Source organism: Ambystoma mexicanum, chromosome 4p (genome assembly GCF_040938575.1).
Source record: "Ambystoma mexicanum isolate Mex_15411 chromosome 4p, UKY_AmexF1_1, whole genome shotgun sequence".
NCBI lineage: Eukaryota > Metazoa > Chordata > Amphibia > Caudata > Ambystomatidae > Ambystoma > Ambystoma mexicanum.
In genome coordinates this window covers 580,988,756-581,012,971 of record NC_090927.1, presented here as the reverse complement: position 1 = coordinate 581,012,971, position 24,216 = coordinate 580,988,756, and the positions used below count along the sequence as shown (strand labels likewise).

The following is a 24,216-nucleotide window of genomic DNA, read 5'->3' as shown; positions in this document are numbered from 1 at the left end:
TGTATTATACAATCCAAAAGAGGAATTCAAACAGGAAGAGAGAGACCAATGATCTACTTAAGAGAGCTACTAAGAAAGTGAGAGAAGGGAAACCGAGCTAAATAGGACACACATACAATAGGAGTGAGGCATAGACGCAGAGCAATAGAGACAAATGGAGACAGTAAAATAAGGAAACGCAGATCAACAGCAGACGGGGAGATCTGGAAATAGAAAATCCAGATTAGAGAAAGGCAGGCCAATAACATAATGGGCAGTGCAAGAATGATACTCAAAAGGAGTAGCAACCACAACAGAGAAAATGAAAAAACAGATATAGTCAGAGTGATGACATGAGGGAGTAAGAGGAGTTATATCAACTGATACAGCACAATGTAGGAGGGAAACAGCAATAATGGAATGCAGAGATGAGAGAGGAAGAGTGACGGAGCAACTGACCCCAAAACGTGGCATAGCAACACAAGAGTGAGAGGCAGAACATCAGTAAGTGAGACAGGGGAAACAGAGTAGCAAAGGAAAGGAGAGATGGAGCAAAAACATGGAGTGGCTGTCAAGCAGGTAGTGCCAGGCAGCAACAGAAGGCCCTAGAGGCAGAGAAGTGATGGTGGTAGAATGAGGGACTTGATTTGTGATGTAACTAGCTGACATCTGTAGTAGTTCTTAACATGGTGTCCATGTATAATGGAGATGAAGCTGGGTTGTAGGCATCGACAAGTTCTTGGTCCGTAATGTTTTCGAACACCGTTTTAATTTTACGCACAAATTGGATAGTTGTCGGACACTTTTTTACTCTCTTGCGAAGGAGGAAACTAATTTTTGCTCTCTTGATATTGGACTTACTCTCCAATTCTAAAAGCTGTGAGTAAAATACTCACGCCAAAATCCTATCTGGAGCACTGGTTCTTGGGGATTGTAAGTGGAAATCAGATGACTTTTTTTCAAATCTCGTTTTTGAAGAGGTTTTATATCCAGTGAACCTGCCTCAGTCTGCAAAAGCCTCTACTATGCTTCCTCAGATGCCTCTTTCTTCGACTTCTCAGGTGCCTCCTGCGAGTGTGCAAAATGATCTGCTCCTGACGACATCTCCTTGGTAAGGAGGAAAGGGAACTGTGGACTAGGAGTATAGTAGGCACTAAAGTGACTAATTTGGACCCTTTCCTATGTATTTATTGCCATATGTGCAACTGATTTGGCAATCTACAATACTACCTCATGTTACCCTTTTGGTAAACCATACACCTTACTCTTGTGCCACTACTAGTTATCTTGGAGCACATTTTAAAATGTGTCCGTGGCTCAGTGACCCCCTTTCTATCCTGCTACTAGAAGGTTTCAAGCAATGCAAGTCCTCTTGCCATGCTGTAAAAAATTTGCAAATGTATATGAACCTGGTTGTGCTTTGATTCGCACTCTCCCTGGTTTATTATATCTTGTTCGAAACGTAGTGTTAGCTGCCTGGGGGAAATTGAGACACTATACCCGTGTGTCGTAAGATATTTTATTTTAGAACAATGGTTCCATAAAAATAACACAACAAAATATAGACACATAAATTGCATGCAAGGTTGTCAAAAACTAATTGGAATGTTTCATAGAATATTCATCGATTATCGCAAAGAACAAATGGTTAGGAAAACAAGCTGATCTGCTTCCATATCTTAAAATGTGCTTCCCACAACCTACCAAAAAGTTGTTTCAATGAAAGACTATAGATAAAGTACTGGTAGGTAAAAATTCATAGCAAACGGCATCAATAAGCAAAAATGAGGAAAGCTAAAATTCATAAGAATTTAGTTAATAAAATGCTAAAAGCAAGATTCTCATTAAGCAGATTTATTGCGGAATTCACATGATTAGTTGGGAGACAAGCCATTCTGCATACAATTCTTGGAATGTGCCCACCAAAACCTTGCAAGGTTAGTTCCCTAAAGTGCAAGTATATAAATGTGCATCAAAAGCAGCTTCTAACATCAAAGATATAAAAAGGTAAACTGGCCTAAACTCGTAATCTATGAAATTCATAGTTCCTGGGATACTATTGAAGTATTTACACTGCCCAAACAGTAAAAAGTAGTTTATTAGAACCAGGCCGCCCTGTATACTTTTAGCATTCTCTGTAATTTTTTTGTAGGTTTATTAATATTTTGTGCTTTTAGTATTCTCAAACGAGCAAGGAGAAAGGATCTTCTAGCCATCACCTGCCTTGGGCACAGCAATAAACAACTAGTCTTTGGTGGTAACCGTGGATTACATTGCAGGAAACAATGGAGCCACAATAAATAAAGGGGTAAAAATAACAGTGTCCCCTCCGCCGCCCCTTAAAGGGTATTAGCAAGGCAAAGGTAGGTAGTCTGTAATATGGTAAAAGTGAAAAGACATTTTAAAAGTACAAAACCAAGATTGCAATTCTTAAGATCCACAAGATGGCATTCAGACTATAGAAACAGTAGATATATCCATCTGCATGCAAAGCAGGACATTTTGGCACCGACAGTTTGCGCAGGCCGATTCGGCGCCCATGTTTGAACGCACAACCTGTTTTGGCACGCCTAGTTCGGCACCGGGATGTTACGGCACCTGTATATTTTGGTGCAATGCGACATTATCATACATAAATAAACAAATAATAAATAATGATTGGTGCCGTTGCGACCCTGGCATGCAGGGCTGTGAGAGCGAGGACTTAACCACATGGCCAAACAGATTTGTAGTTTCAATATGGACCGGTAACCTATTTCGATGTGCACAAGTTACATACATGTAATTAAAGGAATAAAACAGGCTTCCGTTATAGGTGGAGTAGACACCGACTAGTGCTAAATAGAGACCATTTTATTACAATGTCGTTACACACAAAAAAATAAAGGATTGGTGCAGTCGCAAATCCTGGCACTCATGGCTGTGAGACCGAGACGGAACCACAAGAAATGTATAGTTTCAATACGCAGAGGTTACATTTTTTAATTTGCACAAGTTACATATGTGATTCAAAGAATAAAACAGGCCCACGTTGTCTGTGAAGTACACTCTCGGTTTGGCTAGTGCAACATAGACACCATTTTATTACAAGAATTGACATTGATCAGCTCAAATTTGGTAGTGCTTGCATGACATTGATCAGCTCAAATCTGGTGTGCTTAAAAGATCACCCAGTGTGACAGTGCATACCGCTCCCTCCCCCAAGGATCTCAGTGCATGAGTCAGTGCAAACCACCAGCCCCTGCAGGCTTTCACTTCGCAGTGTGCAGGTTCCGTGAACCTCACCCAGTGTGACCCGAGGGGTTATGGTACTGGGCACCCTGGTGAAGTTAGTCACTGGGGCCTTGGATGGAGAGAAGGGTATGCTCCGTTAGCCGTGCCCAGCTGCCCCAGAACTGGGCCATGGTGTCCAGTCCTGGATGTGACCTCTTTGAACAGCTCACGTTGCCTGGTTCTGGAGGCCACGCCCACAGCCATTTCTCAAGGCCACATAAGCAGTATTGTTTACAGTTCCACTCGTGGTCTCATCTGGAGTGCAAGGTCTCGTTCTGGAGTCATAATGCACCATCGTGCTCAGCACCGAAGGCCTCACGTGGGACATCATGCCGGGGCTGCTCAGCTCGCTACCAAAAACTGTGTGGTACAGACTTAAAAGGTTGGTTTTGCTTACACCTGTTGTCCCAATTGTGTGTAGTTGTCCCAAAGTGTACTGCATACAAACTTTGCCTAACAAATACCTAGAGAACCGGCAGCACAAATCCTCCCCGCTTTGCCATCACCCCATAGATCTGCGCAAACATCACTGCAGCCAGGGTGAATGTTCCATCTACGTACAGCTTCTCCATTTTGCCAGCCTATTCCCTGTGCGACTCGTGGCCAAATATGAGAATGCAGTTCTCAACATTCTCCCCTGAATCCCAAAGGAGAAAGCGTTGCGGGTATTTGGTGTGGGAAGGTGGGGAAGGGAGGATGAGTGCGGTGGACAGAGAGGACCAAATTGGGCTAGTCCAGGGAAGGGCGCCGAGGGCAAGTGCTGAGCCACTCTGCTGGTGGAGGGACTAGTAGGAGGTGTTCTGACCCCTGCATGACTCTGAAGGGGTCAGGCACCAGTCGGAGCGGCAGATGGAGAGTTAGCACGGGAGTGGGTGAGGGAAGGAAGAGAATGAAAGTCTTACGTTTTCAGAACTTAAAAAAGATTTGGTTGTAGAAAACCTCTTGGGTATATCTATCTGAGCATAGCATTACAATTACAGGTTAGCTGGCAATACCTGCTCGATATTATCCAAGTGGTAAATTTAAAGCCAATAACATCAGTGTATTTCTCAAGGGAAATGGTATAGGTGTTGGATCCACAGTACAATGTTCTTGGGCTTGTTAGGCTAAACACTGTGTATATGATAGAATAGCCTTGAGATATTATGTGATGATAGGCCTCTCTTTTGTTTTTTGTTTTTCGCTTTTATTTTTGGCTCTCCATTTTATCTGTTAATTGACTGATGGGTTAAATAAATCAACTAATAAATTAACCAAAGATGACAAATTCTGATGAATGCTGACGAACAGTATTCTCTTTTTAGTGCTGTAGTAATAACAACTATTATGAATGCTTAATTTAGTTATGTAATTTAATTATGCTTATGAATGTAAATTTATTGAATGTGAAAAGTTTATTTATAAACTGTAACACATTAAATAAATAATAATGTATTAAAAAAAGATTCAGCCCAAGTCTGAGGAGGAGAGGGAGGCCGTTCCAGAGGAAGGAGCCAGCCAGGGTAATCTACCTCCCACTCTCTGCTTGGAGAAACGTTTTATCTGCAGAGAGTTGGAGCTAGAAGGCAGAAGACCTCTGGCAGGGCGGGAAAGCTGGATATAAAGCGGTCCCCTGACAGCCTTGTGGATGATGCAAAGGGTCTTGAATTTGATCCTTGCGGTCACTGGGAGCCAGTGGAGAGATTTTACGGCTGGAGAGATGTGGTCCTTGGGCTTGAGGCCAAGGATAAGTCTTGCACTCCTATTCTGGATTAGTTGATGGGGGCAAAGGGAGGAAAGAGGCAGGTTGAGGAAGAGGCTGTTGCAGTAGTCCAGCCTAGAGATAACCAGGGCTCTGGAGATGCTGAGCTTCTGGGGGAAGGTGAGGAAAGGTAGAATGCCCCTGAGAAGATGCAACTGGAAATTGGACTTCTTGGCAAGGTCCATGATGTGAGGAGAGAAAGAGAGGGAGGAGTCAAAGGCGATCCCAAGGTTTATTGCCTCACAACTGGGTGTGGGTAAAGGACCCAGGGAGAGTGGCTGGAGTGGGGGGGGGGACAATGTAGTAAATACACATGAAGTAAATAACAAGCATATAAATACTCCAGTAGATGTGTAACAATGGACATATATTTTACCCTTGGAGCAGGTTTTGCTTTGTATGAGCACAGTTATAAAAGTTGAATACAATTGATAAAATGCGCATGATTGGGTAACTTCTGGATTTCTGTCGAAAATGTACCTACTTGGCCTGCACATCTTGCAATGTTCATTTCTGTTTCTATGTTGAGCATCTAACTTCATGTCCTTCCATAAAATTGTAGGCAATTTATGATGACTCAAATTTGGCAAACTCTGTTTGATTTAGGTTGGGCTGTCCAGGATTTACGTTTCCTGAATTTGAACCCACGCCAGTAGAGGCAGGAGCCTCAAAGTCATTGTTTTTTCCAGATGAAGCAATAAACAAGCATCCTAGATTTAGGTAAGTGTATTACATTTTATAAGGGTTCCCTGATTGATACATGTATAGCTTTTGGGGTATCCTCGAATGTATGTATGTATGTATGTATGTATGTATGTATGTATGTATGTATGTTCTGTCTGCTGAATGTGAGCCCATTTTAAGGCACCTGCTGTCCTTTTTTTGCACTTATCAGTTGCTACCGGTGTACCAACCGCCTGCCTGTATTGCCTGTATCTCCACATGAGCCTATATCTGCTCACCTTACGGTGCGCTGTTTGCGTTGGACTGGCTCTGATGAGGTGGTTTTAGAGTTCTGTGTGACATTGCTGAATCTCTATATTTGCCTTCTTGAAGGCCAAACGTAGTCAATCTGTATCTGTTTGAGAAGATTTGCCTCATTTACTTTAATCAGCAATGTATGTTTAAAGGAGCACAATTATTCCATTTAACCTTCAGACCAAACACATGGAAATTATTGTATACAATTATAATACATTGCATCTATAGTCTTCTCACAGGTCTGGACCTGTACAAAGAATGACAACACTACTCGTATTGAATTGTGACTGGTGGCAGAGCCAGCACATTGTAAAGCAGCTCTCGACAAAAAACGAATTTAAAAGAAAAATGTGATCTTAATTATATTTTTAAGTAGCAGTTGGAATTGTGCAAAGTAAGAGCTACACACATGTATGGTAGTACACCTTTTAGTGTACTGCTGGGCTTTAACTTACTACAGAAGAGCAGGAATATATTTGCATGATGCATACATTTTAATCCACAAAGCAAGCTTTTAAGTGGATTTTGTATTAAACTATTGGTCTTTGTAACATGTTAAAAGTTGTGTATTTTATTTTTCTAGCTCATCAGATTGTCTACATGTATTCAACAGATCAACAACTGCAATATTTCTTGCATTTGATAGACTAGGTTTTAAAGGAGACCTTGGTGTGACCATGTATTTAAAGAAATAAAGTACACTTTGCTGCACATTCTAAGGATATTACGGGTCACCTTGGAGTTTGATGATCTTATAAAGGAACTCTGCCTTCAGCCGCATTCCTCTTTTGAGACCGAACTCCTGTTGTAAAAGGCTTTGCTGGTGTTGAGCTAGACTCATTCTGTAATCAACTCAATAAAAGAACTCCTCACCTACCTGAGAGGTATCTCTAGTACACCGTATGTGACACTACGTTCCATATGTTAGTCTAGTTGCAACACTACTCGCCTGTAATAAGAAAATAGAATCCTTACCAACTATAATAATCTATTAGTTGTTCAGGTACCACAATGCCTGGAAATAACCGGATTTCTGTTGCCACTGGATCAGTTGAAGCCTCGGGTAGCTTTCAGATTACTTTCTTCTAAAATAGCTTTCTGTAACGCTTGACCACCATTAATCGATAACCAACTGTTTTTGGTAGTATGCTTATTTGGTGTACTGACATTTCACACCTGGGATCTACATGTTAACACATTTTTAGACCACAAAACTCCTTACAAGCTGCATAGGTTTGCCTTTTAATCGGGTCTTCAACTAAACCAAATCTGCATTGATTGATTTTATTTATCAACTGGAACAGCTCATGTATTGGAGTAAGCACTCACCAAGATTTAAAGGGCATGATGGAGTAGCCATCTATTATAAGGAATGCAATTCCTCCTACCTTATTTAAAAAGATGTTGTAAGTCTCATCTGAATTTGGTGACCTTCTAAAAGAACTCCTGCTTTTGCTTATCTTGGTGATTTGCATATCCTTATGTATGGTGGGGGTTTGGGGAGTTTTCCTAAAGTCCACCTGTAGTAATACTTTTAAAAAAGCTATCCCTTGGTATAGAGGCCACAAATTCTAGTAGACGTCTGTAATGCTCAAAGGTCTGGTAGAATGGCAGAGCAGCCAGGCTTATCTTAGGAGGAAGATGAGAGGTGTAGCTGAATGCAATGTACTCCATAAATACATGGGCCCAAAGAAACTCTTACACATTTGTAGTTCTAGTAAAATAGTTATTTATTTTATATACACAAGGATATAGCTATTCTATGTCGAACACAATAGGAAAACGCTATAATATTTCAGGTGAGTAAACCAATGGTTATGAGCACAGTTCAAGGTCAGTAAAATCACTTTCTTATAGCCACTCAATGTTCTGTTGTAGGAATAAAAAGGGGTATTCAACACCAATAATAACAGGACAGTACTTTAAAAAGCCTGTAAAACCATTGAGTGGCCTTAAGGCTTTAGCAGTCCGTCCCTATCTAGGTGTGAGTTCTTCAAAGTCAGATTGGAGGGAAATCGGATAAGGCACAGCAGCAGATAAGGCAAAGTTCCAAAGTATTCTTCTGGTAAAAGTAAGTAGACTGCATTAGAAGGTCAAAATGGTTTCAGGGACCTTTGAAAAAGGCTTCCTTTGGGTGCAGAAGCGTTGGGCCTAGGCAAAGGAGCGACAGAATGACTTGAGGTATGTACTACCACAAGTCCTACAGTACCTTAGGAGTTGTGAAGAAGATGCAGCGAATTCCTTCACAATACAGCAGCGTTGGACCTGGTCTCCTGTTCCTTGGTCGTGGTGACGAAAGGAGGGACTCTTGAAGGGATGCTGCAGCATCAGTCGAGAGAAAGGGCTTCCATAAATGATGTTCGTGCTCAGTTGGTCTAATTTTTTAGCCTTTTCACAGGTTCCAAGGGGGAACGCTTCTCGGCCGAACGTCTCGCCTACTCGGTGAACGACTGGTGAGGGGACTTTGAGGAGAGGATTCTTGCTTCTGGAGGAGCCTGCCGGTTTTGGGAGAATTTGTTAATGGGAAGACTATGCACCTCAAAGTGGTTGCAGGTCCCATGGTATTGGCGGTTTGCAGCCCAGGAACGTCACTATGTCATGGGATGACTCAATATGCAGGTCGTCTTATGGCTGATTGGTCCCACCAGCCAAAGGGAAGGAGTCATCCTCTTTGGAGCACCTTTGTCGATTTGAAAAGGGGGTCAGGACAGCAGCTGTCTTAGCGGTTGCTGGAAGGGGCTGGAGGCGTCTCTGGTTGTCTTCTTCGGTTCTTATGTTCCAGTGGTTGCCTTGTTTTCTTCTTCAGGATCCTCACCTTTTATCAGAAATTCACACTCGCCCTCTGCAAACTCTCCCTGCAGTTTATAGAAAGGGCCAGGTGGCTGTACAATGGGGATAGCCCCCCTGTGGGAACTGGATTTTCGCAGGCACACCAGAAGACAAAGGCTTGTGGAGTATTGGGATCTTCTGCTACACAAAGGGGTCCCGCCGATACGAAAAAAAGAAAAACCCAGATGGCAGAAGGACCAAGAACGGACAAGCACACGAAAAATGGCAAAGTCAAAACAATAGTTTCGGCAATAAGCCCATCCAGGGGAGTGTGGATCCTAAATGCTGCATATAGATGTGGGTGAACTAGACCCCAACTCAGGTTTGTAAAAACACATACATCTCTGGATCTATGTTGAGTCCTTTCGGTCTTAGTGTTTCTAACTTACATATAAGAGTAGCCTCCAATTGCGTTAGTTTAAGTTCACAATCTCCCAGAGAGGGTATATGTGGCAAGCCTCGAAAAGACATATATCCCCTTAGTGGCCGTTTTCAAGAAAAACATGGAGATGTCATATCGCCATTTTTGATCGCCCTATAGTGCTACAATATACGCAACTCAAGTGGCCCAATGGTGGAGCCTATGTAGTGTAAGCCACATGTGCATATTATGGCGTACACTACAAGCTTAGTAAGACATGCGATCTTGTATTTGTGCTTCCAAGTATAGCCATTACTGCTAACAAAAGGAGTCTTGGACACATGCTTACACATTTTGCAGCTACCGCATTTCCAAAAGCCAGCACGAGAGTTATTGTTCAACAGATTGGACGTTTCGACTTTCTCAGTGGGCTTCATGCTCGGTGATAGCATATTCTTAAGTGTTGAAAAGTAATGTTTGGAGTAGCATCTAGCACTTTTTTTAGATCTTTGTCTGTAAGAAGTATTTCCCCAATATTTTTTCATGATGGATTTCATTTCTTTGGCCTGTTGATAGAACCCTGTAATGAACTGGATTTTACTTGCTTCAGGCTCTTTTTTGGTATTAAAGAGATTTTGTCTACAACCTGAAGGATGAATGTGTTTTTCCATTTTCCATGAATTTTTGCCTATTCTAACCTTAAGCACCGGCTACACAGTTAGGCTGAGCACTCTTTCTTGGCTAAAGTAGTTTTTCTATATGTCCGGCGAAGATACTTGGACAGTCTTCGGCGTAGACTGGAACAGCCATTGATGAAAGTGACGTTAGGGTAATCTTCTGGCCGGCCTACACAGTAGGGAGAGTGGGGACGGGGTGGACATTTCACTTTTCTGAGAATGCCTTTCCCTTTCCTCTTTGTTTCTCTTCGTCAACAATTATTTCCTCCGCTATGGAGAGGACTCCATTTAGGTTTTGCCAAATTTCCTTGGAAAGATAAACACTGTAAATGCAACCAGTGTTTACCCCTTAATCACAACGAGACGGTTTGAGCGGCTTGCAAGCTCCTACGCCCGAAAACCTTGAAGGAGCACCGTATTAAGCGGTGGCGACCTATAGGATGTCGCAGGCCGAGTCTAGTTCTGCCGCTGCCATAACTGCTGATTGTGACGAAGGGTTGAGTGACGAACAAGCCTCCGATTCAGAGGCGATTGACCTCTCGACGGAGCACTCGCTCCGTTTTGACTGTCCCCGGCCCCGCCAGGCAAGACTTGGGTCCTTCTATGGGGAATGTACACCCTGGCGACATAGGCGCACATGTTCCCCACACTAATGACACAACCCCAAGGACGTTTTTGATGGTTCAGTCGAAGCAGTCTGTAGCACCAACAGGCACACCGAAGATTTCGGCCCTGCCCGCCGACCGTCAAAGCCGGCAGCCCTCCCCGCAACCGCAGGTGCGTCTTGCGACTGGGCCTACTAAATCAAAGGGCGCTGACCCCAATACCGACCGATCCGTCGAGGCGCATCGAAAGAAAGCATCCGCGACTGAAAAGGTCCAGGTTCCGCCAAAAGAAGTCACATAACCAGAGGCCCGGACCTTGGAACTTCCCGATGTTGAGGTGATTACCGAAAGCATCGCCAGAATCGTGTCGGCGGATTCTCACAAGCAACAGTCCAAGGATTTGTCGAAACCGAAGGACAAGTACAAGGATTCGGCGAAGTCCAGAACCTACTGAAAGACCCACGGATGAACAAAAGGACACGCGTACGCCGTTGGACTCCCCCAAAATACTTTTTGGAAGCTCCTGAAGGGATTTCTTCGGCGTTAAAGAAAAAATCTCGACGTTTACAGACGGATGATACACTAGAGGAGCACTTTCCACCCCCAGACCGCTCTGGTTCATCTGTTTGGACCAGAGAAAAATTTGAAGGCTGTATGGACAGACTAGAGAGGTTTATGGAGTGCTCAAGACCACACCCATAAGGTCTAGGGAGGAAAACTCCCCTATGCCTGTGGCTAAGCTGCAGAGGGTCTTTGACCCTACTCAAGAAGAGGAAGAGGAATACATTTATGACCTCACTGAGGAGGAGGCTCAAAATGAAGATAACTATCGACTCTGAGGAGGTCCAGTTAGACCCCACTGAGGGTTGGGGAGTGGATCCGGACCCTATTGATCCTCGCCCTTGGCAGTCACCTACTCCAACACCGGAACCTGATGCCTTGTGCTTGGACACCCCTCCCACCACCCCACTCGACAGGCCTCCCCAATTGACGATCAAATGGCTTTTAATGCCATATTAAGGAAAGTAGCGGAATACTTCCACAAAATCAGCCTCTGGAACAGCTTCCTGGGTAGCCATGTTGAAGACATTTTGAAAGAAAAACCACCTGCCAGCCAAGCAATTCCTCTTCTAAATTCAATTAAGAAGAGATTAGTTCCTTTATTAACACCTGCACTTACTAGAGTAGTAAATCCGAGGGTAGAAAAACTTTCTTGACCCTCCCCCTCTGACTCCCTCTACATCAGGGGTCATTCTACACCAGATTCATTGGTTGTAACAACTACCAGAAAAAGAGCAGGGGCTCCCCTTTCTACTGGGGAGGCACCCCCTGACAAGGAATGTAAGAGACGTTACGCTCTGGGAAAAAGGATCACTACGGCAGCGGCTTACTCCACTCGCATCGCCAACAATACAACGCTATTGGCCAGCTATGCTGATGCGCAATGGGCGAAGCTACAAAAAGGCCTTCAAGAGGTCCCGGAGCCACTGCGAGCCTGTCTGCTCTCAACAGTGACAGAGGGCAGGCAAGAATACCAAATTATGCTAACAAAACACTTTGGATGCAGCAGAGACGGCAGGAAGGTCTTTGGCTCAAGATAGCCTCCTGACGAGGCATGCATGGCTTAGAAACTCTATATTCAAGCCAGAAACACAGGCTTCACTGATGTAAAAACCAGTGGAGGACACAAATTTATTTGGCAAAGCAATGGATGAAGCACACGAAACTGCAAAAAAGGTGCACGACACACTTAAAACTCTGGATCAGATCACCCACAGACCTTTAATAAGAAGGGGAAGTGGAAATAACCCTCTTTGATACCAGTTCTTGGCTTGTAATATACTTGTGACTTATGTTTGCAGTTCTAATTGACAGCCTTTCTTATCTTTGCACATATAATGTTTACCCCAACTCTTCAATCCTTTATATGCCTTTAATTCCATCCATACTGCTATTTTTTGGTAGTGCTTGTTGATATGTCTATTAGTGTTCATTCGTCAGTCAAAACATCGTAGTTTAATAAATTGGCAGTTTTCTTTCCGTTCAGCTTTCTTTACAAGTAGCATTTTGTTGTGTTCACTTAAATGGCGACTTTCTTTCAGTTCGGTATTCACTATGGGTAGCGTTTACTTGGGTGTGATCTGATCTGGTTGCCCTTAAACACAAGTGTAGGGCAGCTGAGCAGAAATGGAATTAGTCAGGCGGACCCTCTGACAAACTGGCCTGCCGCCTACTTCAAAGGCAATATCGACTTTGCATCCACACCAAGAAAAGTGTCTTTATTCAAGCCTGCATCTCTGCGGCATCAAGCTAAACGGCCGAACTTTTCAAAGTCTGTAAGGAACTGGCCAATCCTGCAGCAGCCTCCTCTCCTGTCACACCCACCCAGCACCTTTGCTCGGCCCTGGCTGCACACTTCACCGCAAAAACCCAAGACATCCTTTCCTCTCCCACACCACATCATACACCAACACCTCTGGAACCTCCCTTGGCTCCTCCACCATGTCTCCTCTCTTCTCTCACTCCCATCACACCTGAAGCGGTCGCCAGATAAGTCAGCTCTATGAAGGCCTCATCCAAACAGGTGGACCCCTGCCCCTCCAAAACCATTAAGGACAACATTGACTCTCTCGCTCCAGCCTTGGCTGATCTCTGCAATCTCTTTTGCCACTGGAGATTTCCCAACTTCTCTTAAGCGCTCCCTTGTGCACCCTCTGATTAAGAAACCCTCTGCCGACCCCTCCATTCGGGTAAACTACCGCTCCATCTCTATCACCCCTTTCCTGGGCAAACTCCTGGGGAAGCTGGCTATCTCTCAGCTCACCCTCCACACTGAATCTGCTGGTTGCAGCCACGACCATCAGTCTGACTTTAGAGCATTCAGAGGCACAGAAACTGCAATTCTGAACACCTGTGAAGACCTGCTCTCAAATCTTGACATTAACACTTGTTGGGGAGAATTCTCAAAAATGTGTTAATTCTCTTCACCTTGGAGACCGCCAGCAACATTGCTGGATTTTGAGGACTTGATTATTTTACCTGGAGAGTGTGACCCTTTTTTTCCCCCACTCTCTCGTATTTTGATGTGTGTTTTACTCTTGTGTTCTTTGATTATGGAGTTTTAGGTCCTTCTAGAGTTTTGCTCTGCGCGCCAAACCAAGTTTGGTCCCTTTGTTTCATCGCCTTTGGCTTCAGGACTGAAGACCGCTTCTGGCGCCCGAGTGTCTGGGATGGGCATGAAGTGAGGGAGGTGCCCTATGCCTAGTCTCCTAGGAGACCCAAATGCACTCTTGTGTGATTGTCTGGCTGACTGTCCGGCAAGGACAGCCACCCTGCTGGGTGAATGGCAGCTAGGCTGGAATGAATGGGAGGAAACTGTATAAAAGTGGAGTCTCTGGGCTTGGAAGGCACTCGACCACTGAAACGAAAGAACCAAAGACTAGCTTGAAGAGAGACGGCTGCTGCAACTCCTGGACCGTTGGTTTGCCCGGTGAAGCCTTGCTGCAGGTCTGAATCGCCAAATTCATCTTGATAGAGAAGCCCTGCAAGGATGACTTCTCCCTTTTGAGTTGGTCGGACCATTCAACTCGTAAGCCACCTGGATAACATTCTCAGACCTGGTTGTATTTTCCTCAGAGTGCTGCAGGAAACCGAATAGCCAGGGAGAGGGACACCAGTTTGTGTGCTTGGCAAATCTTCAATTCCGGTAGCTGTAGTCAAGTGCCAGCATTGACCAGTTCCAGTGCAGTGCAGAAGTCCCCCAACCTCCTCCCTCTTGTTCCCAAGACTGAGACTCTGGTACAGCGAGATCTGCAGGAACTGCCAGGAACAGAAGTCTTCAGCTGCATCTTTTTCTTCATTGTAAGGTACTGTCAAAACCTGACCGAGAGAACTTACCTCTCACTGCGAAAGTACTTTCCCAACTTGCAGGCTTAGCCAGCTTGTGACCCAACATATGAATTTTTCTTTTATGAACTACTTCTGAGAACTTTGGCAAAGACTTTTCCGTTTAACTACCAGAACTGCATTATCCTATACAAGACTTTAGCCCATTGATTTTGGTCTAACCTATTGCATGGAATCAGCTCCTCTGGTGAACTCAAACTATTTGCACTGTCTAAAGAGTAACTGTATCTTCTTTGCGTTAACCTATACCTTTTTGCTCCTACTTCAAAGTGCTCTGAATGCCATTTTGCTCCTCCTTCAAAGTAGTTTAAATGCCTCAACCGTACAGTGTAAAGTACTGAAGTATATTATTGTGTGACATAGATTGCCTCCTTCTAGTGAATGTTTTATAACTGACTATTGAATAAATTAATAAGTTTTAACCAAGAAACCTTGAGTGTAAGAGTTTCTTTGAATACTTGTGATTGTAGACCTCTGTGTAACATCCTTACAGCTCACATTCGCTCTTGCGATAAGCCTGGCTGCTCAGCTCCGCTACCAAAAACTGTGTAGTACAGACTTATACCAAAGGTTGGTTTGGTTACACCTGTAGTCATAGTTGTGTGTAGTGGTCCCAAAGGGTACTGCCTACAACTCTGCCTAACAACACTCCCTCGGTCCTCATTCTGCTTGACCTCTCCTCTGCCTTTGACACAGTAAACCACAACATCCTGATCGCACGTCTGTGACACCCTGGAAATCACAGGTCAGGCTCTGGAATGTTTAACCTCCTTACATTCCGACCGCCCATCCCAGATGGAACTTGGGTCCTTTCACTCTACTATCACTATTTCAACCTGTGGCGTTCCGCAGGGTTCTAACCTATCCCCCTGGTTCTTCAATGTGCACATGGCTGCCCTGGCATGTGTGATTGCCACTTTCACCTCTAACTTCCAATGTTATGCAGATGACATGCAACTCTCCTTCAGGCTACTCTCAGCCACCTCCTCTACCTCGTTCATATTTGACTGTCCGCAATTCAGTCATGGTGTTCTACAAACAACCTCTGCCTCAACGCCAGTAAGCCTGAGATCGTTCGCATTTGGACTCCTGCTCCCGCTTTCCCACTCACTCTAGCCGGCCTCCTTGCACCTGCGCCCGCACCCACCTGCGAGGCAAAAAACCTTGGCCATCTACGACTCCACTCTCTCCTTCTCCACTCAAATTTCAGACCTTTCTAAAAAGCCCAATTACAAGCTGCACCTCCTCACAGATGCTCTTCCTTTTCTTACCTACCCCCCCAGCAGCTCACTCTGTCTCTAGAGCCCTGGTTCTCTCAAGGCTGGACTACTGCACCAGCCTCTTTCTGAACCTCCCTGCCTCTGCTTTGCGCCCTCTGCAACTCATCCAGAACAGAACCGGAAGACTTTTTCTTGGCCTCAAGCCGAGGGACCGCATCTCTCCGATGCTGAAATCCCTCCAATGGCTCCCCGTGGCTGCAAGGATCAAGTTCAATACCCTCTGCATTGTCCACAAGGCTTTGAGGCCTGGGACCTACCCATCTGCAACGATGCCTGCCTAAATACTGTCCTTCCTGAGCCCTCTGCTCTTCTACCTCCAACCTTCTGCGAGTGAGCTGGTTCTCCAAGCAGAGATTTGGAGGGAGATCTTTATCCCCAGCAGGGGCCTCCCTCTGGAATAGCGTCCCTGCTGCCCTCCGTCTTGAGCCTGATCTCCTTAAGTTTCGGAAACTCCTTAAGATATTTTTTTTCTCCTCTTCCTTCTCTCACCCTCTATCCTGCTAATGTCTCTCTCCGTTCTATCCCTCCTTTTCCACACAGCTTGCTGACACGCCGCTGGGTGTATCTCAGAGTCTCACAGGCTTGTGGCACCCTTGCCAGTTCTCTCGCACTAGCCTCCGGGCCTGCACTTATGTCATTGCTGCTGCACGTGGTCAATGATCCATTAGAGAGGCATCTCTCAGCACTTACCCCGGCTTTGTGCGGACTGGGCGCACTTGGACTCCCCTCTGCCCCCCTGCACTTGTTCTCCCCCCTCTCCTGTACCGTCTGTGCACTTACACGATCCGAACGTGCCATACCTTGTAGTCTATCTTCCCTGTCTCCCCTCCTTGTATGGTGGCACTTCAATGCACTTAGAAAAACTTCAGAATCGTTGTCGGACTGATTTGCTGTTATCTACACTGTTAATTGTATTATAACTGTACCTGTGCAGACGTCGATCGTTCAGAAATTCAAGGGCTCTGAATGACTTGTTTTGTTTCCCATTTGTTCCCTCCCTCCTTGAGTGCTTTGAAACACTTGCCTTGTGTATAGGGGCTTTACAAATAAACATTACAATACCATACGTGCTGTTGGTAATATGATAGTTCCCTATTGATCTTGAAGACTGGCCAATGCCAAACATTTTCCGATTTATACTGGAAGTAATGGAACATTTATGCAGAGGATTGCTGACATACAATAGGACATCATCTGCATACAGGGATATGGCATGAGTCTGTCCATTCACAATGGTGCCCCCCTCTGACAATGTACTGCCTGTTTCACTCTTCCTACTCCTCGCCTCTGCCCTTTAATGTAAAACTTCAGTATTCTCCCTCTCGACTACTTTCCTTCACACTTTTCCCCTTCTTTCATATGTTACTCCTCTTCCCTTTACTATACTTCACCTCCCACTACTACACTGCTTCTCTTACTACTTCCCTTCCAAAATAAACAAAAACCCTTCTTCTACTCATTCGCCACACAGGCAAAAAACTGCAGAACCACATTCACTCCTAATCCAAAAGCCACCACTCTTTCCTGTCTTCCTTTTGCTAGTCTCTTGGTCCTCCTCCGCCTCTGACCTTATTCAAAATACACCCTTCTAGCTTCCTGTTACTACCCCTCCCTTTTTTGTGACTGATCCAATCTGTATTGGTCTCCCCACCCCTGGGTGTGTATGCGCATGGAGAAACTTTGAATGGGAGACTTAAGTAGCACCCACCCCGTAAATACATGTTAACCTTACTGATTGTTTTATTAATTTGCATGTGAAACACAATTTACTTGATGTATAAGCGCCTTACAAATGAACAATAAATAAATACAAACATTGTTTGATACTCTTCTACACCACCATGTGTGGGCTAATTGTTTTCCCTTTTTCCTTTGGTTTAGTACATTAACCAGAAATATTCGACACAGGAGAGGGGAAAAGGTTGTAATAAATGTACCTAGTGAGTATGGTTACCCTTTACTGCAGTATGAATTTGTGTTTTTGTCCTTGCTTTCCTGTTTGACTACTTTTTGTGTTTATTCACAGTTTTCAAAGATAAGAATACCCCATCTCCATTTGTAGAAAAATTCCAGCACGATGATGGAGATGGAGCCGGAGCAGCTAAACCAGATCATATATACATGGATGCCATGGGATTTGGAATGGGAAACTGTTGCCTTCAGGTTGGAAAGGGGGGAACATGCTTATTTGTTTTCTGGATACCACAATTGTTTTTACAATTGATTGGCACTGCTAAACATTTCATGTACTGTTGAAGTAGGCTTGTATTCTCCTGTTCCTTTTTAGAAGATTACTAAGCTGTAACATTTTCTGTTATCTTTTAGACTTAAGTCCTAAAAGTCAAAGACTAGATCTTTACACTCAGACTGTACGAGGTGGACGTCTGCCACAAACCTCATTTTAGCTTTTGAGATTGTGGTTGATAGACCAACATGACTTGAAATTGTGTTTTAACTCAATACCTTTATGAATAGTAGGTGGTTGATATAAATGCCTACTGGAACTAGGGGTGGATCTGCAACAGAACAGGGACACCCTCCTTGTGCCCAATGCAAGTTATTGGATGGGATAAACAGTGTAGTATTCCCATGATAGAACCAACTAGTCTCCCTGCTTACCGTCACATGGATATAGCACTGAACTGCCTCTTTGTCACAAGTCCTCTGTTTAATGGTATGTTGTTGTTGCGTTCAGTACACAACACACTGTAACTAGTTAGTCAATTATAGGAATTTGAACCTATTAAATGTTATGCTTTTCTGATTAACAGGTGACATTCCAAGCTTGCAGCATAGCAGAAGCCAGGTATCTTTATGACCAGTTAGCCACAATATGTCCCATTGTGGTAAGTGAAAGCTACATTCTCTTTGGCTTTTGTAATGTCATTCGTTGTACATATCTGTATTTTTGCCACAGAATAAGCTAGGCGGATAGATCGAGGAAAATGACACTTGCCATCTTTACCACAGAGTTTTCCTATTGCGAACTGTGAGGTTTTGGCTCAATAAAACTAAGTTGAATCTCCAAACTCTACCTGGGGTTAAGTTTGTCATCTAGAAGTCTTGCTGACCTAAGACTGGGAAGACTTTCTGAATATATCACACTTTTATTTCCTGTACTATTGTCCATGTACAGCCCTTTATCTTGCCCACTTTTCTATAATTTGTTAGGCAACATTGTATGCAGTACCCTAAGGGTGCACTACAACAACCCTGACCTCCTGGCAATAGGAACCCAACCGTTGGTATAAGTCTGTACTACACAGGTTGGTAGTGTGTTGAGCAGCCAGGCTAATCTCAAGATGGGTCAATGTGAGCTATAGGGGAGTTAGAAATTCACAATGACAAGTATTCAAATAAACTCTTACTCATAAGGTTTCTTGATTAAACAATTATTAATGTATTTATCAGCCAGAGTAAGCCTCTTTCAGAAGGGAGCAATATAAAACACACAACTGTACTTCAAAATACACAGTCTTAAGTTTTTAAATCAGTAAGTACCCTTTTGGGATGGCTCACAGACATAACCTGCACCCTCAGGTGACTTCAATAGTTATGGTGCGGGGACATTAATATATCACTGTTGCATTTAGAATATTCTTAGGAGTAGGTCAAAGGAAAAGGTTATTAGAGCAAAACAAGAGATCACACAAATGTTCTGAAGCAGGTAAGTACTTTTGGTAACCCCCAAATGCAAGGTTAGTTAACCCCTTCCTTGAAGGAAGACACAACAGTTTAAGAAGAGGAGAGTAGAGTCATTCAGGGAGCCAAGCAAGCCACTCTTAAGTTGGCAAAAGTCAAGGTGAACTGAAGCACTTCTGGCAGGTAAGTAAAAGTCTTGCCCAATATTTTAGAAGTCTTTGTAGAATCAGAAGAAATCAAAGTAGGGCCGCAAGCTGATGAGGCTTGTCAGGTAAAGAAGCTGTTGAAAACTCTACAGATGCGATCAAGACAAGTCTCCAACGAGGACAAGCAAGGTAGCACAACAAGAGGTAAGTTCTCTTAGACTGTACAGTACCTTTAGGTTGAAGAAAAGTGCAGCAGATGACTTCTGTTCCTGTGCAGCTCTGCAGATCCTGGTGTTCCTGGGCCTAAGTCGTGGGGACAAGAGGGAGGACTTCTGGGGACTCCTGCACTGCAATGGAACGGTCTCCGACTGCAACCAGCAATCTTCAAACAAGTGGCACTTCGGTGTTTCAGCTCCTTATGTCTACCGCAAGTAGCAACACCACGGTTCCTGGCTGTCGAGTTGGGCTTTTCCTTGCATCTGGAGTCCCGCACTCTGTTGATGGGGGCTCAGGCTCGGTCAGTCCTGCTTCCTGGGAGTCTGAAGGATCTGGTGTTCCTCTCCCTGGCTATTTGGTTCTAGCAGCAACTGCAGTGGAATTTAAACCAGCTCCGACAGGATGTTCAGGTGGCTAACTTTGGAGTTGATTGGTCCCACCAACTTAAAGGGAAAAGTAGTCCTTCTTGGGGCATCTCGGTCGATATGAATTTGGAGTTTCAGCACAGCAGCTTCAACGGGCAAACCAACGGTCCAGGAGTTGCAGCAGGCGTCCTCTTCAAGTTCTTCTTCGTATTCCTTTGTACAGTGGTTGAATCTGCCTTCCAAGCCAAAAAGCCTCACCTTTTATGCAGGTTTCTCCCATTCATTCCAGCCTAGCTGTCAGTCACCCAGCAGGGTGGCTGTCATTGCCGGACAGCCAGCCGGCCAATCACCTAAGAGTGCATTATTTTCTCCTAGGAGACTAAGCACAGGGAGTTTCGGGCACCTCCCTTGCTTCCTGCCCCTGCCAGACACCCTGGAGCCAGAGGCGGCCTTCACTGGTGAATCCCACCAAAGGCAAAACAAATAAAGGGACCAAACCTGATTTGGCACGCAGAGTAAATCTCAAGAAGGACCTTTCCACAAAGAAATGGCAAAAAAGAAGACTGGGCCATTTTGACAAAAATGGCACCCTTGGGTCCCTTACTGCAGCTGCAAACACGGTAAATGCACACCATGGTAGTCAAAAGTAAACCCCTGCCACCAGCCATTAATCGAGGAAAGGGCAACACAAATGTGTTACATGAGAAGCTAGACAAGGGGATACTAAGTAACCCCTCCAGCACCCTATTGTAAAATAGTGTGTGCTCGTTCTAGAAAGTTTTATAAGTGTAAGTAAAGTCAATTTCACTTCAGTGCTCTTGGAAACAGTAGTTTATCTGAGAGAAGGTATTTAAACCTTGGGAAATGTGAAAGACTTCTCTGTGCCACTGCACTGAAGGTGCTGTGTGACACCATGTAAAAGATGCCTATGGAGTTTCAGACTCCACAACCAAAAGAAACAGAGTTCAAAATCACATTTAAAATGCAGGAGAGCGTGGGAAAAAAGGTCTCTCTCACTCCAGGTTAAACATTAAGTCCTCAAAATCCAGCAAAGTTGCTGGGGGTCTCTAAGGTAGAGAGGAATTAGCACATTTCTGAGAATCCTCTCTAACATTGTTTTACATTAAAGAACAATGTTGGAATTGTGCACATTTTGTTCAATAAAAAAGCCATTTAGGGAAAGAAAGACTTGAACAAGCAGATCATTGTTAAAATATTTCTAATATTGTGGGGCATTGTGAAGTTTAGTGAATGCAACTGGTTACATTAGCTGAGAACCTGGTAAAATGTATTGCTGATCGTCCCTTCCAGGCGTGGCAGCAACCCATTTTGGATGCAATACATAAATAAGTTTGTTTTCTGACAATGTCCCAAGAGGAAAATGATATTCCTGGCTTAATACCACTGACTTATAACCCAGGACAAGAAGCTTTCACTTGGCATGCAATCCTCAACTTTTAGTGCACCCACCCAGCGAGCAATCCCACAATAAAAGAACGATTACATGATCTTTGGCATGTGGTGTATGTGGGAATAATCATTCAGTTCTACTGAAGCGGAGAAAGGGGACCCTTATTTTAAATACTTTGTTATTAGATTGTAAATGGTGGCCAGCGTTGTATCTATCACCATTGTAACCCAGAGGCAGAACCGCCAATCTTTGAGGAACAAAACTGTTTTACATTGATGGGTTAGCATTATCCTACCTGCCACCAACATGTAGTAAATTAGTTTTGAGCTGCAACTCTCAAGTGTATAAAGCGCTCTGAGCCTGTGTTGTTCCCCTTCGGTTGTATCTGAGTAGTAGCCTAACTGCAGTGCTTTAAATAGGGTCAGGTTTTCTTGAGGTAATCTGGCATGCCAGGTATTTGCATAGTCAATTCTTGAAGGAATCTGGGAGATGGCAGCCAGTGCTGTGTGTGTGCGCCCTAGTTCTCCAGCATGGGGTCTGGCATGGATTCACATGCTCATGAATATTCCCCGTCGTCAGGCTGGGAATCCTCGGTAAAGAAAAAAACAGTATCAGTTTCGTTTCTGATCTGTCTTTCGTAGTAGTAACCAATCACTGGTCTCTGCGTCATACTGACCACAGCCAATGACTGCCCTCTACCTAAGCACCGCCTCTGGCAGCCATCTTCAGATTTTTACCGCACGTTCATGTGTTGGGATCCTCGTGCTATTGCTCTCGAGCGTTAGTGCTATTTTTTCACGTTTCTTGCTCAAAAACTTCGGTTTTTTCAGTCAAAAGAGCCTCAAGCTCCACCGACTCTCCATCCGATCAACGGGGACCCGTGTCGGATTCGTCTGCGCCCCTCAAGGGTGAAGATTTCGTCGAGCTACGCTTTGGAGGACTCCAGAAGCTTCTCAGGCCCGGACAAGACGCACGTGGAGAAGGACTGTGCGTTTTGCGGCAATATGTCGGAGCGGACCATGAAGGACCGCCATCAACGTCTCGCCAACTGGCTGGAAGGGAAGAGCCCGTCAGGCGAGAAGAAGAGGAAGAAATCCGAGCGGTCTTCTAAGACCTTTGAGGACGCCCCGGCGACGGGGGTCCAACACAAGGCCAAGCACCGCGAGTCCGCTGGCACCGGGAGCGCCGAACGGTCGGACTCTACGGGCGCCAGGCAGGGCGCACCCTCCCCAGCACCTTCAACTACAAGCCAACGCTCTGGGTCGGGTAAGAGGAAGGGCGAGCACCCGGCGAAGCTCCTGGAGAGGCCCCGGTCGAGCTCGAAGGCCCCATCGGAGGGGGAGCGAGGCAGTGTCCCCCCCCCCCTCAAGGATAAGGCGGTGAGCGCACCTAAGGTGGTGAAGGCCTTAATCCATCCGGCCAAGCCCTCTATCGATACTGTTGCGGCGACCCTGGCTCAGCCTGTGGAGGCTACACCAGTGGTGGCGACCTCGGGGCTCAGAGTCTCCCTGCCACCTCGGAGGGAGTCCTCTTTTGTGCCCATCGATAGGACCCCTGTGAAATCCCCGGCGGGGAAGAAAAAGGGGGGGCAGGGCGTCGTCGTAGATTCGGCTTCAACCTCGGAGGAAGAGCTGATCGAGGTCTTAAGCCACGGCCTTGGCGTGGAAGAAGACCGGCCCGTCGGATCCCCCTCTGCCAGCGCCGCAAGACAACTCGGCGGCCATTTTGTTGGCTATACAGTCCTTATGCTCAGAGATAAGGACGAGACTACCGTTGCAGACGGAGGAACCTCTCCCGTCGGGGGATCCTGAACCGGGACCTTCTGGCGTTCCCCCGCCCAAGAAAAGGATTCACCCTCCACCTCCTTTTCAGCCGTCGCGCACCGTCCAGCCCTCCTCCCCGTCCACCCGAGGGGATGATACGGGGACTGACACGGCAGCGACGGGTACGGACGAGGTATACGATGAGTATCTACCGTCGTCACCTCCCACCAGGGCCTCTCCGCCCGACGAGATTGGTTCGTTCCACTCCATGATCGCCAGGGCATCCGAGCTTTTCGAACTCTGCCCTGAGGAGAAGAAAAAGGAAGGATTCCTTTATCAACGGCGCGAGGCCAAGAGGAAGACGGTCCTCGCGGTGCCTCTACTGGACGACATTTGGGATGAGGGGCTCTCCCTCCTCAAGAACCCTTCCACTACGCCAGCTAGAAGAGACCGGTACGAGAAGAAGTACCGGGTCCCGGACGTGGCCCCCCTGTGCCTCCGGGCGCAGCCTACCCCGGACTCCGTCGTCTCCGCGGCGGCCAGGAAGAAAGCGGGGGGGGTGCGGCCTCCACATCGACTTCCCCACCGGACGGCGAGGGAAAGAAATTGGACACTATGGGACGCAGGTTCATCTCGTCTGCAGCGATGACGATTAAAGCGGCCAACGCCTTGGCTATCGTGGCCCGCTACGACAGGGAGCTATGGTACAAACTGGCTCCCCTACTGGACTTCCTACCGGACGACAAGAGGGCGGATGCCCTGGAGATCCTACAGGAAGGTGAGGTGGCGTCGGACCACACCATCACTATTGCGACGGACATCGCCGACACTGGATTTCGCCAGTTGGGCAACGGCGTGTGCCTTAGGCGGCGTGGATGGCTCGAGGCTACGGACTTCCGTCAAGACGTATAGACCAGAGTCCTGGACATGCCGTTCGATGGGAACAACCTGTTTGGGAAAACAGTGGACGATTCCCTTCAGTCCATTAAAGCGGACACTGAGACGGCCCGGGCCCTTGGGGTTCTGCAGGCGAACCCCGCC

At 45.6% G+C, this 24,216-nt stretch overlaps 1 protein-coding gene across 1 annotated transcript in view; it reads left to right on the top strand.

Moving 5' to 3' along the window:
- GCLC (glutamate-cysteine ligase catalytic subunit) overlaps positions 1-24,216 on the top strand; it is a 281,892-nt gene that overhangs the window by 142,808 nt on the left and 114,868 nt on the right. The window contains exons 4-7 of the mRNA XM_069606130.1: positions 5,600-5,713; positions 17,514-17,572; positions 17,659-17,795; positions 18,404-18,478. Coding sequence (XP_069462231.1) covers positions 5,600-5,713; positions 17,514-17,572; positions 17,659-17,795; positions 18,404-18,478 — 385 coding nt within the window. The remainder of the gene's footprint in view (positions 1-5,599; positions 5,714-17,513; positions 17,573-17,658; positions 17,796-18,403; positions 18,479-24,216) is intronic.